Source organism: Muntiacus reevesi, chromosome 20, assembly GCF_963930625.1.
Source record: "Muntiacus reevesi chromosome 20, mMunRee1.1, whole genome shotgun sequence".
Taxonomy (NCBI): domain Eukaryota; kingdom Metazoa; phylum Chordata; class Mammalia; order Artiodactyla; family Cervidae; genus Muntiacus; species Muntiacus reevesi.
In genome coordinates this window covers 46,356,310-46,371,584 of record NC_089268.1, presented here as the reverse complement: position 1 = coordinate 46,371,584, position 15,275 = coordinate 46,356,310, and the positions used below count along the sequence as shown (strand labels likewise).

At 38.9% G+C, this 15,275-nt stretch overlaps 1 protein-coding gene across 1 annotated transcript in view; it reads right to left on the bottom strand.

Moving 5' to 3' along the window:
- LOC136151249 (uncharacterized) overlaps window positions 1-15,275 on the bottom strand; it is a 226,314-nt gene that overhangs the window by 137,459 nt on the left and 73,580 nt on the right. The window contains 1 exon segment of the mRNA XM_065912192.1: window positions 3,654-3,917. Within this exon segment, the coding sequence (XP_065768264.1) occupies window positions 3,654-3,917 (264 nt within the window).

Below are 15,275 nucleotides of genomic sequence, written 5' to 3'. Positions count from 1 at the left end.
TGTCCCTACTCTATTAGTTTCTTTGTTCTTATTTTTCAATTTCTTATTTCAAATAATAGTCTAGTAGTCATGCTGGAACAAAATTAGCAAATACTCATTTAATAACAAGTATTTACTATCTTCAAGAAACAATATTTTAAGCTTAAAATTAAATGAGCATATTGTAGAATCAGTATGCAATTTTTTTCAACTTTTCTCTGTGTTTAAAATTTTAATAATAAAATGCTGGTGGAAATAATCACTGACATAGGAAACAAAGTATTCAGAAAAGAGAGAACTTGATAGAAAAGCTTTTCTAGGAAAAAGTGAAAGGCTGTCTTGCTTGCATAATTTTCCCTTTTACATTCTTTCATACATGCTCTGGGAGCTAAATCAGAACAGCTCCCAGTCCCCTCCTTAAACCTCAGGGTTATTAGCCGTGTGAGTCATGCATGAGGTCATGGCTGAGCCCCTCAGCCTGGCTCTGCAGCCCCTCTGACTGCGGCCGTTTTCTTACTGAAGAGACAACAGAGGGAAATGATTAGGATCTACCCGACTTGGCTTGTTTCCTTTCATCTCTTCTAAGGCTGCATTGCAAAACCATTTTTCTGCTCCAATATCTATCTCTTTTCTCTTCCCAAACCCAGGTTATCCTCTTCCTGAGTAACTCTAAAAGGCTACTCAAAATTTTCTTGTTCAGAAATGTTTGCATTTGAGAAAAATTCATATTAGAAAAAGTCATATATTTTAGAATTTCACATAGGGGAAAATAGGGTTTCAAGATAAGAAAGTTTTTGTGTTCATCCTCATGAAAGAGAATCATCTACATTCATACTTATTCTGCCTTACAGTCAGAAAGGCATGCTACTTGAATAACAGTATGATTCTCATTAGTAACACTCACTTCCGCCCACCAACCCTCCATGAAATATACACAGGAAGAAAATTTCTGTTATTGTCTATCAAATAAGGAAGCTAGTGGACAATTATGTCCATTTATAATGAATAATGGCCAGACAACTCTACAGATAAATCATAATGTTACTTTTTTCATTAAGTTTTTTTTAAATAGGAGGAAAAAAAGGTACCAGTGTGTTCAAATTAAGTAGATTTTACTGAAATCAAATTATTCTAATGCTATTTACCAAATAATCATTTTTTCTGACCTTGTAAAATTTAAACACTACTTTTTTATTTTCTCTCAAATATAAAATGTGTATCACTTTATTATCAACATCTGTGCTACCTAAATTATCTTTTATGAAACAAAGCCCATGCCATAATTTATAGAACACTGAATGTTAGGTAACAATGATAATTTTAATGAAAAATTATAAATGCCTTTTACATTATCTAATAAACATATACCCAAATTTATTTTCTTTCATGGCTGTATTTTCATTTTCATTTCATTTTTATCTCTATGTATAGTATTCAGGTCACCAATCTGATAAATAGTTTTATTGAGGGTTTTCTTCAAAATTTGGGGAGTGATTTTTTAATTACTCCTTTGGATTCATTTATGATCTTCCTTTTCACACTTATTTATATCAATGTTTCTAATCCTTAGAAACTTTTAAAAACTTCTGATCCTGAGGTTCACTTCAAAACAGATCAAAATAACTGGGAACAGGACTAGAATACAATACTAGAGTGGACTGCCATTTCCTTCTTCAAGGGATCTTCCCAACTCAGGAACTGAACCTGTGTCTCTTGCATCTCCTACATTCACAGGCAGATTCCTTACCACTGAGCCACCTGGGAAAACAGATTTATTTTTAAGGTGCCACGCTTACTCCTTGGAAGGAAAGTTATGACCAACCTAGACAGCATATTAAAAAGCAGAGACATTACTTTGCCAACAAAGGTCTGCCTAGTCAAGGCTATGGTTTTTCCAGTGGTCATGTATGGATGTGAGAGTTGGACTGTGAAGAAAGCTGAGCACTGAAGAATTGATGCTTTTGAACTGTGGTGTTGGAGAAGACTCTTGAGAGTCCCTTGGACTGCAAGGAGATCCAACCAGTCCATCCTAGGGGAGATCAGTCCTGGGTGTTCATTGGAAGGACCTATGCAGAAGCTGAAACTCCAATACTTTGGCCACCTGATGCGAAGAGCTGACTCATTGGAAAAGACGCTGAGGCTGGGAGGGATTGGGGGAAGGAGGAGAAGGGGATGACAGAGGATGAGACGGCTGGATGGCGTCACCAACATGATGGACATGAGTTTGAGTAAGCTCCGGGAGTTGGTGATGGACAGGGAGCCCTGGTGTGCTGTGGTTCATGGGGTCGCAAAGAGTTGGACACGACTGAGTGACTGAACTGAACTGAACTGCTGAACTGAACCCAGGATGACTAGAAGGGCACATACTCATCTAAGAGTGGTTTTCTTAACAGTATAACCAGAGAGCAACAAAAATATATTTCGACAAAACATTGTAACTGAATTAGCTAAAAGGGGAAAAAATGTCAATTAAACTTAAACAGAACACAAGAAAAATCATCACATAAGAATAATATGTAGCTGATGGTTTTTAGGTCAAAACTACACGCTTCCTGAACATGTCCATATATACTGTCTACCTCAGGTAGGTAGATAAGTAGGTAAACTGAAAAAAAACCAACGGTAAGGAAGAAAACTCATAGCATTTCATGATACAAGCAGTCTGGAAAAACAACATACGGAGGTAGAATAAATGTGGACATATAGGACAAAAATAAATAGACCAAAATGTGTTGGAATGCCTTATATTTCAAGTATGTTACTATTTTCTTTTTGGGGTCCTCCATGGTATTGACCTAAAACAAATTTATGCAACAGCTATTCTGCTAAAAGACTTGATTAAAAAATAGAATGCCAAGCCTACACAAATTAGTGATGTGTTCCCAAGTTTTGTGTTTTTTTTAATTTTTGACATAAAAAAGGCAGCATACATTGAAGCCATGTGTATGGTAAAGAGAGACTTCTAATGGCCACTTTCATCCCGTGGAAATGTGAGCTATCTATTGTCCGTCTCATCAAATAAATGTCAAGCATCTGGAAGGCAGAGACCACATCTATCTGTTTTATATCTCTGGAACAAGCGATGCCCGACCCACAACAGAAGCTCAATAAGAACTCTCGAAAAAGAAACACAACCCCTGCCCAACATTGCTGAGACCAGGCTGCTCCGGCAACAACAGGCTGCAGACTGAGAAATCAGGGACTTGGAGAACTGTCCTGGTTCATAAGACAGAAGTTTGGATTAAACGATCCTTAAGATTTCTACTAACTCTAGAATTTTGACCCTTGTTCTTAGACATCAATTTAATCTGCATTATGAGAAATCAGTAGTGGTAAAGAATCCACTTGCCAGTGCAGAAGATGCAAGAAAAGTGAGTTTAATCCCTGGGTCAGGAAGATCCCCTGGAGGAGGAAATGGCAACTTGCTCCAGTATTCCTGCCTGCTTAATTCCATGGACAGAGGAGCCTGGTGGGCTACAGTCCATGGGGTCACAAAAGAGTTGGACATGACTGAGCGAGTGAGCACAAAAATGAGAAATCAATATTGAGATAACCCCTATTATAGGTTTTTGATATTGATACTTACTGGAATTTTCAATAGCTAAAGGCTAAAGAAAAGCAGCTTTGGAAAATCTTTACATTCTTTTTCCCACTAACAAAATCCCAATGCAAACCTGAAAATAGAGATTGCACAGCCAGTGGTCCAGGTCCAAGCAAATCAGATCTTCAGTTTTCTTGAAGCTGTCGACTTTCTGATCATAATGTCCTCGGAGAAGTGGACACTTGAATTTTCCTTCCACCACATCCATACTGCTATCATACAAAGGGAAGGTTGCCCAGCCCACAACCTGGTGGAGATAAGTATATTTCCCACGAAGGAGAAAGAGTTCAAACAAGAATGCCATGCCAAGTTCCACATCCTTCTTAGGCGGAAGTACCTAGGACAGATATGAAGACAAGGGAAGATTGGAATACTGGTATTTAGAAACACATCACAGTCAGTGATGCCTACAGATCATAGAGTTAAGAACTGCTTTGTCTCTGGAAAAGAAAGTGGCAACCCACTCCAGTATTCTTGCCTGGGGAATCCCATGGACAGAGTAATGTAGCAGGCTATAGTCCTTGGGGTCACAAAGAGTTGGACACAACTCATTGACTGAGTACGAGTGTGAAAGAGTTGATTTGTACTGTTATTCTTTGTCTTTAAAAACATAGCATTGGATGCACTTACATAAATAATGGTTTTAAGCCAAGGTAATTGAGCAAATATACTACCATGAAAATAAGACCCAAAAAACAAGACAAAAAACTACCCTACCAGTTCAAGATTCTGCCTCCTATGATTCTTAGGACTCAAACCTGTAATATGCTAACTAAAGAGGTACACTGTACTTTCAGTTCTTTTTGCTTGAGCTGGTATCTCTTTTGTTTAACTATTTCTATCTTTTACCATTCAATTCAATTCAGTTGCTCAGTCATGTCCGACTCTTTGCGAACCCATGGACTACAGCATGCCAGGCTTCCCTGTCCATCAACACCTGGAGCTTGCTCAAACTCATGTCCATCTAGTCAGTGATGCCATCCAACCATCTCATCCTCTGTCATCCCCTTCTCCTATTGCCTTCAGTCTTTCCCAGCAACAGGGTCTTTTCAAATCAGTCAGTTCTTCACATAAGGTGGCCAAAGTATTGGAGCTTCAGCATCAGTCCTTCTGATGAATATTCAGGACTGATTTCAATTAGGATGGACTGGTTGGGCCTCCTTGCAGTCCAAGTGACTCTCAAGAGTCTTCTCCAATACCACAGTTCAAAAGCATCAATTCTTCAGCACTCAGCTGAAGAACTATGGTCCATCTCTCACATCCATATATGACTGCTGGAAAAACCATAGCTTTGATTAGACAGACCTTTGTTGGCAAAGTAATGTCTCTGCTTAATATGCTGTCTAGGTTGGTCATAGCTTTTCTTCCAAGGAGCAAGCGTCTTTTAATTTCATGGCTGCAGTCACCATCTGCAGTGATTTTGGAGCCCAAGAAAATAAAGTCTGTCACTGTTGCCATTGTTTCCCCATCTATTTGCCATAAAGTGATGGGACCGGATGCCATGATCTTAGTTTTCTGAATGTTGAGATTTAAGCCAGCTTTTTCACTCTCCTCTTTCACTTTCATCAAAAGGCTCTTCAGTTCCACTTTGCTTTCTGCCATAGGGGTGGTGTCATTTGCATATCGGAGGTTATTTATATTTCTCCTGGCAATCTTGATTCCAGTTTGTGCTTCATCCAGCCCGGCATTCCGCATGATGTACTCTGCATGTAAGTTAAATAAGCAGAGTGACAATATACAGCCTTGACTTACCCCTTTCCCGATTTGAAACCAGTCACTGTGTTTATTTATTTATTTATTTATTTTGCCTGACATTTATCTTTGTATCATTCGTGTATCCAGCACAAGTGCTTTGACCAGAAGAAATTCTTTAAAAAAAAAAAAAGTTAAACAATCATATGCCAGAGAAACTAATCCTATGCAGAATGATAGCTTGAAGTGCTATTACAAGGTCTACCTTTTCAAAGAAAAACAGTGTCCCATTTAATTTTGTGACTCCTCTGGATTTCAGTTGACACTAGAATGCACATTATTATGTAAGCAATTTGTCAGTGCTAAATAAATAGTGTTAGGTCTAAAGATGGACAGAACCATCGGATCAACCAAGCCACCATTCATGTCCCCAGAAGAGAGATGGAGCCCATTCTTCAGCCTTTAAAAAAATTTTTAGGCAAGTGCATGACACAAGTAATCTATTTTTTTTAAAATAGAGTATAACCTGTTTTTTTTTTTAATTCTCTGTGAATAATTACAAATGGGCAAAGATAGGGACTTCTCTAAGATTATTTTATAACAATATATTTAACCAAAAGTGTGTAGGGATATTTTATATGATTTATGTAAATATTCCAAGACTTGGTTTATGTTTAAAATGAAGCAGAAGCATCTGTTGAAAAATGCCATAACCCTGTGGCAGCTGCTATTAAACCATTAACAGGATCAGGTTTCATTTAAACCAGATTTACCATTTTCTACAACAGCCCATGGGAGAGCTAAAAACATTAGGCACAAATTACTGACAAAAGAGATTCTTAATCAAGCCATACTTTTCATTTGGCTAGTTGGCTGCGAGTAACCTTTGTGATAAGAGAATAAGAGCTAAGTGAGGCAGAGGAGGAAAAAGGGGGTCAGAAGCCTGTTTCTAACCATCGTTAAAAAATGAAGCCGAAGTGATGCTATTACAGTAATTTCATCAGTTTTACCCCTGCATTTAGAAGTGAAAACTAATGCTCTTCTTATAGTAACCTGGTCTTACTCAGGGATATGTTCAAAACAGATTAAGAAGTTGACCAGTACTGACCCAATTCTATCATCAGTTTTCCTGTGGTCTTGGGCAAGTCACTTCTTTTTTTGTATCTTACTTTACATGCACTCAAATTTCCTCACCCATAAAAAACAAAATTATAAGCATCTTCCTCATAGAGTTGATGCACTTGTCAGCTTGTATAACGAATATAAAAATGCTCATAAAATGTGAATGCACACAATTATTATTACTATCTAAGACTTCATCCCAACTATTTTTACGACGCAGATTACAGTTTATTTTCGTAAAGGAGAAAAGAGCATTTTAAGATTGATTGAACCTCATCAGATAAATATGTAAAACACAAGTATCATTTTGTGCACGAGAAGCAGTTCTAGGCTCCCAAGCATAACCCCAACACCTGGTGTAAAACACCAGGCCCCATCGTATCACCTGTAACAATATAAACAAGAAGCCAGGCTTTGGGCACTAAGGAAAACTTCATTTCAGCCTATTTCACAAGATAGAGCTGTCACGTGAAATTACCCTGACAGTCCCCTCCTCCCAAAATAAATTCTTGAATAAGACAAAACCTAGTCACTGATAATGACTGAAAAGGAGGATCAGAGCCATATGTTACCAAATAAAGGAATTTATCTGACAGCAGCGGTCATGTTAATCTTTCATTGCTTTTCTCATGCCGTATGTTATAGGAGAGATCTTTTACCCAGTAATGCGTAGCTTGGGACTCATTTGTTTCCTCCATGGCAAGAAAGGATCACTAAGTTTCACTGTTATCTCTCAGAGGATCCTTTCCACAAACCTGAGTATTTCCACAGCCCTCCTACGAGGTGGACTTCGTAAAGAACCCGCCTGCAATGCGGGAGATGTCAGAGACACAGATTCAATCCCTGGGTGGGTAAGATCCCCTTGGAAGGGAATGGCAACCTACTCCGGTATTCTTGCCTGGAGAATCGCATGGACAGAGGAGCCTGGTGGGCTACAGTCCATGTGGTCGCAAAGAGTCGGACACGACTAAAGCGATTTAACATACCTATGACGTGATGCTTCCTTATTTTTCTGTAGCTTTGTCACTGAATACTCATAATAAGGGAAATAAATGGATCGGTCTGCCCTCAACTATCAGTACTATCTCATCACAAAAGCCCTGGTAGTTGGAGGTCATGATTTTCTCAGAGTACCTTTATTTTCTGTGTGCCATCACAGGCATTCTTTTTGAAGGAAGAGACAGTACAGGGTGAATTTCACTGCATAACATAAGGGTAATGCATTTGATCTTCTATGCTATAGAAGATGCATGTGAAAGGAGAGTGGAGAACAAGCAGAAAAGAAACAAATGAGAATTTTGAATCCTGAGGTTTGCACAGAGAATTGGAAGAGAAAGCAACATTCTTTCCACTTGGACACCAAATACTTTTAAATTGAAGCAAGTCAGAAAGGATTAGGGAAATCTTACAAAACGATGGAAATGCACATTGACGAAGTATTTTTTAATTTTCTGGATTTTCTGAAATATTTGGAATGACTATTGTTTTCATACTAAGAAAAAGTTACTTTTAAAAAAGATAAAGTAATTTCAAAAATATAAGGCTTTCAAAGTTCTGCTTCTCCTTACAATGGAGATGTCATAAATGATCATAATTCTTACTGTAATGAAGAAAAGATTTCAATTAAATTACAAAATTGTGTATACTTCTGAATTCCTTGAGGAACTTTGGACAAAAAGAGATTCAGGAGAAACCAAATCTCAGAGACGATAAACCCTTCATATATGAGTTAGGACTACAAGTAGCTTTAATCTCAAGGACCAGGCAAGGGAGCAAGTCTGTCATTGGGTGAGAGCCTTTGCAGGTAAAGGAGAAATTACTGAACATTTAACAATCTTGGACTGATGTGCAATATCAAATGCACATAAGCCACTGAAATGTCGGGGGTTTGTTACCAGAAAACAACAAATATTGACTGCCCCTGCTCTGCACTGACTCATATCCAGACTTTCATTTTTTTTAAGATGCATTAACACATTTATTTATTTTTTTACTAATTTTATTTATTTATTTTTCGCTGTCTATATCTTCATTGCTGAGTGGGCTCTTCTCTAGTTGCAGCCAGTGGTGGCTACTCTCTCGCCGCAGCGCATGGACCTGTCATTGTGGGGGCTTCTCTTGCGGTGGAGCACGGGCTCTAGAGACCACTAGCTTTAGTGTTTGGGGCGAGTAGCCTCAGGAGTTGTGGTTCCCCGCCTCTAAAGCACAGGCCCAGGAGTCGTGGTACACAGGCTTAGTTGCTCTGAGGCATGGGGGATCTTCCTAGATCAGGCTTCAAACCCGTGTCTCCTGCATTGGCAGGAAGATTTTTTTTTACCACTGAGCCACCAGAGAAGTCGTGACTCACATGCAGTCTTAACTACTGTATAAATATATTTATTCCATTAAGATAGCTTCAGAAACATAGTTCTAAGTCACTGGATGTAAAATCAAAATTCTAGTGGCTCTTTAGTCAGTGGCTCATTGGTCAAGTATCCACCTGCCAATGCAGGAGACAAAAGAGTTTCAGGTTCGATCCCTGAGTCATGAAGATCCCCTGGAGGAAGGCATGGTAACCCACACCAGTATTCTTGCCTGAAAGATCCCCTGGACAGAGGAGCCTAGCAGGTTACAGTCCATGGGGTCGTGAAGAGTTGGATAAGACTGAAGCAAGCATGATAAAGTCCATAGTAGAGGAACATGTGACTATGCACGTAACCTGCACTTCTGCAGACAAGCAGAGTGCACAATGATACTTGAGTTGTTTGTGGTAGGTCTGCAATGATGCAGCCTGGACATGATGCTTTGGTTGGAATTCTTACAAATGCATCTTCAATGGTTCTGACTTTATATATCTGTTACCTCAGTCCCAGTTGTTCAGTCCTGCCCCGTTTAATCCTTTCTCTCATTTAAAAAGAAAGCTATATGTTCTCGTGAGTTAAAAGCATGGGCTTTGGCATCATACAAACATGAGATCAAATCCCAATTTGCCACTTAAACAAGTAACCTACCATCTTTGGAAGGGTCTTGGTTTCACCATGGACAAAGTGTTGGGAAGGCGGTGGAGGGGAGGACTCGGAGGGCAAGGACAGTGGTGATGAAAAGGAGATGGCAGGTAGGGAGAAGGGGAAAAGGACACAGAGGTGTCTTTGGGAACTCATATTCTGTAAGGATTAAGGATAGTCATGAAAGTAAATAAGTGTATTTAATTTGCATTAGAAAATGGCAAAGTGTTCTATTTGAGGCAAACAGTTCTGGACAGAGGAGTGGGAATTGATGCCACAGCACAGGGTAATCTAGGTTATCTAGTGAGAGTTTAATAGCACCATTTTATTTTCCTTTCCATTCCCTCAGCCAAGATAAATAAATAGACAAATTAGCTCTAATCCCCTGTCTTTCTGCTGCAGGATGAAAGAAAGTAATTATTCTTGGAAACTTATCTTGGCCTGGGGATCAAGGACAGAGGTTGGGAACAAATCTAGCTATCATAGCTTTTGCACAGAAGAAGAGAGAAAAATTTTACACCTACACCGTTGAAAAACCAGTGCTTTGTGAGCAAATGTAAGAGCTCCAGTTCCCTGTTTTAGAAATTGTCTTTTCCAGCTTCTTAATCCTAACAGTAGAGTATCAACTGTTCGTCTGTTGTTGTTGTTGCTTAGCCACTAAGATGTGTCTCACGTTGCAACTCCACAAATTGTAGCCCCCCAGGCTCCTCTGTCCGTGGGATTTCCCAGGCAAGAATACTGGAGTGGGTTGCCTTTTCCTTCTCCAGGGGATCTTTCCAGCCCAGGGATCGAACCTGTGTTTCCTGCACTGGCAGGTCGATTCTTTCCCACTGAGCCTCCAGGGAAGCGCTCATCTCTATTGAAGTTGACTAAATGCCAGGTACTCTTTGAACCACTTTATCCTGATGAACTCAGTCACGATGACAATTGTACAAAGTGGATCCTGTTGTTTTCTCCATGTGACAAGTGACGCCCCTGAGGCAAAGAGAGCTGGGGCAAGGTCAAACCCAAGGTCACACCCAAGGTCACAGAGAGAACAGGTGTATAGGGCAGAGTGGGGATTTGATTCCCGGCAATGTGCTGCAGAGCCTTTCACGCGGGGCTTCCTAAGTGCTGGAGGTGAGCGTCAGAGGGCCTACCTTGGATTCCTGCTGAAGAGGCTCTGGACCACTCCTCTAAACCCTTTTTCCTGCCCCTCGTGATCCCTACAGACTGAGGAGCTGGGCTCTTCCCCACATGTTTCTCTGTATTCATCCTGCTCCCTCCATCATTGCTACCACTGGGTTCAACCATCAAAAGCAGGCCCAGAGCTTATCAAGAGAAAACATGCTTCCTCCAACAGAGCTCCATCATCCCAGCACCCTTAACAGCTTCATCTTCTGGGATCCTTAAAGAGTGAGTCATTCTGAATGTATACATATATATATATATTTACAAATGCAAATGCCTGTATGTTTATATATATTTATAAATATGAATGCTATATATTTGCTAATTTAAATATAAATGAACATTTATATGTTTGTATATTATTTATTTATATAAATATTTAAACATTTGTATATTCTTTATCTATATAAATATTTATATCATTTATTTATTTATTTATATGTGTGTATAAACACATATGGACTTCCCTGGGGGCTCACTGGTAAAGAATCCACCTGCCAATGCAGGAGAACCGAGTTCCATTCCTGGGTTAGAAAGATCCCCTGGAGAAGGAAACGGCAAACCCACTCCAGTGTTCTTGCCTGGAGAATCCCATGGACAGAGGAGCCTGGCGGGCTACAGTCAATGGGGTTCCAAAGAGTTGGACACAGCTTAGCAACTAAACAACAGACAGATGTGTATATAACTGAATCACTTTGCTACACACCTGAATCTAACACAACATTGTAAATTAACTACAATTTTAAAATAAAGAATGAGTCCTAGTTAGTTAGATTCATCAGATAGTTTACAAATCAGTAATTCTGAAATAAAAATTTCCCTAAAATGAGATCAGAGGTCTATGATCTCTCAAACCTACAATCCCTGAATCTCATTTTGTGATTTCTTAACAACAAATTGAATTATTTGAGAAACAGTCACAATCATGCAATGATGTCCTCAAGGACATCATCTAGGTGCCCCTTTAATTTGGTTTGTATGAGAATTACCCAAAGGCATTTGTTTAAAATGCTGATTTCTAGGCCCGTTCTCATCCTTAAGTCAGTAAGTCTAAGGTGAAGCTTGGGAATTTTAATTTTTACAGGCAGGTTAAGGTAATAGTGATTCACATGGTCTTTCAGAAGAGACTTTTAGAATCAATGTCCAATATAGATACCAAGACAAGACAGGTTTGTGTGTCCTTGATCATACGTCTAATTGACTTCCGCAGCTCAGGGCAACCACAATTCTGTCTGAGATCAAACTGATTCATACCTGAATAATTACTGGCTAAAAAATATGGCCTTGCCACCATTTTCCATCAAACATGACTGAAATCAAGAGGAAATATATGGCATGTCATCTCATTACATTGCAATTCCATTACCTGACCTCAACCTCAATATGTCATAACTCATCTCTTCACTTGCTACTCAAATGTTCAACTAAGAATATTTCACTCTAGGGAGATGGCAAAATCTAATTGAATATTTTAATTTAGAAAATTTAGTTCTGGGATTTATCCCCCCCATACCCCCCCCCACCTTTTTTTAGAATGTGAAAACAAAAAGTTAAATTTTCTTTTCAGTTTCTCCTTGTTAGGCAAAAGATAGATTTTTCCCTTCATTGTCCCTGAGAGTTGAAGACATTGGGGAAAAATTGGGCACAGCCCATTACTTTTACAAACCCCAGTGACTGAGCCTCAATGCACAAAAAGATGGCATTTCTGAACATCTGCAGCCTGATTAGATCAAAGACCAACAAATTAACCACAAATGGTTTTACAAGGAACAGGCAAATACATCATTTGGAAAGGATAAAATTTTTGGCAATAATTGCTAATCAGCACTTTCCCTTTGGGAAACCCACATGGTACCAAAGATATATCTGGCGATAATATTAATGCCTATGCAGCATCTTATATTTTACAAAGCTCTCACATGCACATTATAACATTTGATCTGAATGTCAATGTGGTTAATATTTGCCCATTGTATAGGTGATTGAAAAAAGATTTAAACGAGTAATGATTTGCTCATGTTTTCCCAGCTACTAACATTATTGATTTGACTATGTCAAATCAAAAACCATATCCAAATGTATGCTTCCCTTCATTCAATCATTCATTCACACACATTTATTAAATGCCCATTTATATTTCAGCAAATATCTCTTTTTGGTATTACTCAATACCAAACAAATGTAAAAGAAGAACCATTTTCATGGAACCACACAACACATCCAGCTGCTTACCAGTAGCTCAGTGGTAAAGAATTTGCCTGCCAATGCAGGAGGTGCTGGTTCAATCCCTGGGCCAGGGAAAATACCCTGGAGAAGGAATGGCAACCCACGTCAGTATTCTTGCCTGGGAAATCTCATGGGCAGAAGAGCCTGTTGGGCTATCATCCATCGGGTCCCAAAAGAGTTGGACGTGACTTAACAGCTAAAGAACAACTTCAGCAACAGTTTTTGGCACTGATGATGAAAATAATTAAACAAAACTTCTTGTTCTTGAGCTACAATCTGGTGGGTGAGGGGACAAGTAATAAGTAAGATGATATCAATAGTGATAAATGCTCTACTCGATCACTAAGGATATTAAAATAATAAAAGGAAATTAGAGGTATACTAGAAAATGGACAGAGGAGGGGCTATTTTATTAAGAAAACCTTGTCTTGGGAAGGGGCATTTGACCTTGGACAGCAGTGTCAAGGTTAGAGAAGGAACCTCACGTCCAGAAGCCACACGTAATGCAGTGACCTTATAACAAGAATGAGCTTGGTCTGTTCAGAGAAGAGAAAGTGAAACTCAAATGAAACACCCAAGCAGAAAAGTCACATGCAAGGGAATTAGGAGGATGGGAGCCAGAGCATGTAAAGCTTGGAGGGCCAAGTGAAGAATTTGGATTTTTAGTCTGAGTGTAATGGAGCCCCTAGGGGAGCTTAAGCAGGGGCTTGACATGCTCAGCTTTGCAGTCTACTAGATTGACCTTTATTGGTCCTTGAGCTTAGTGATTTTTTGTTGGTTTGAGAGTAAATCCTTTTCCTGCCAACCACTAGAAGCTCTTAGAGCCCCATCAGTTCAAAGCCATTGACTACTGTTTGGTACATGCATGAGGCAGATGGATAGGAAAAGATAGCCAGCCTCGTTCTTTGCAATTACCAGGCCATGTGACCTTGGAGAAATTCTTTACCCTCGTCAGCCCATTGTGACTTCATAAGAGAATTAGTGCCTTAAAAGTCATTGTACAGCATTTTGTGTAGATGTTGAAATATTAAAACTTATTCCCTCTGAATGTGAGTGAGTTCAAATATAGAAGCAAGTTCCTCCTCTTTAGAGAATTCAAAATGATTTGATTGTTGAATTGCATGCAAAGTGAACAAGAACTACTATATGGTAACTAGGGCATTCTGAACCCTGAATAAATCAGATGTGAACAGATGTAGAGAACAGACACAAAGGACAAAGGTGGATTTACAGCATTTCAGAAGCATTTCCAATAAAATGAAGAATGTGCATCTGCATAAAATACCAAATTTTTTAAAAGTTAAAACACTTTTCAACTATAAGGCAGTCAATACTTATCTATTTGATGTCTGCCATGTGACTCATTAGAAGTTTTAGGTTTATTCATTCATTTAAAAAAATATTTATCAAGACAGCAACATTTCTGGGTGGCAGAGATTCAGCAGTGAACAAAACAGACCAGTCCCTACTCTCAAGAAGTTTACATTCTAATGCTGCCAAATATATTTAAGATTAAGTGACCACCTGTCAATATTATGTAATACAGCAATCTCATTCCCAAGTGAGGCTGGGAAAAATTGAACTGATTATTGAATTGCATGCAGAGTGAACAAGAACTGCTGTTTTGTAAGTAGGGCACTGCAGGCTGAGTAAATCAGAAGTGAACACATGTAGAAAACAGACACAAAGGACAGAAGAGGAGCCAGAAAAGAACGGGAGATTTGGCATCAGAAACAGAAGTCTGGTAAAAATATGGAGAAAATTATAGGAACTGATGAGTAGCTTACAGATTTAAAAAACCAAACATATCAATCCTTGCTGTGTCCTCTAGGGTAGGTTGTGAAACTTTGTGTTCTGACTGTGGAGTCATTTAAACCTGGGTTTGAACCTCAGCTTTGAACATCTGGTCAAGTTCTCATGTCAAAAATCTCAGTTTCTCTCCTCTTCAAAATGGATTTAACAATAGATTGCACGGAGTGAAATCTGCACTTATTTGGGCATTTTAAACACACAGTGATGAAAGTGGCATAGTGTAGGCACTCAACGCACGTTATTCTTCCTCCCTGCCAGAATATGAAACAATGATAACCGGCTTTTTACACTGATGGCCCTGAAACCCTTCACATCACCTAGTAACAAGGAATTGAGGCAAAAGAGCAGCAAATAAATTTAATGGAAACTGCGTGTTCTTAGAAGAGAGAAATCAAGAATGCATCAACAAATACTTCTTGAAGGGATGTTTTGAAGGGCTCGAGAAATCTAACAGAGAGCAAAAAGAAGAAAAGATGCTACATAGAAGATTACTATTCAAAAAAGATTACTATAAATAAAAAACAATTATAGCTATTAGTTATTTCCTACATGTAATCCACTATACTAAGCAATCTGGACATCACATTATTTAATGCTCACAAAATCTTTACGAATTAGGTATTAGATTCCCATTTTACAAATGAAGGAATTGAGACCCAGGAGATTAAGTCATTTTCCAGAAGTGTTGA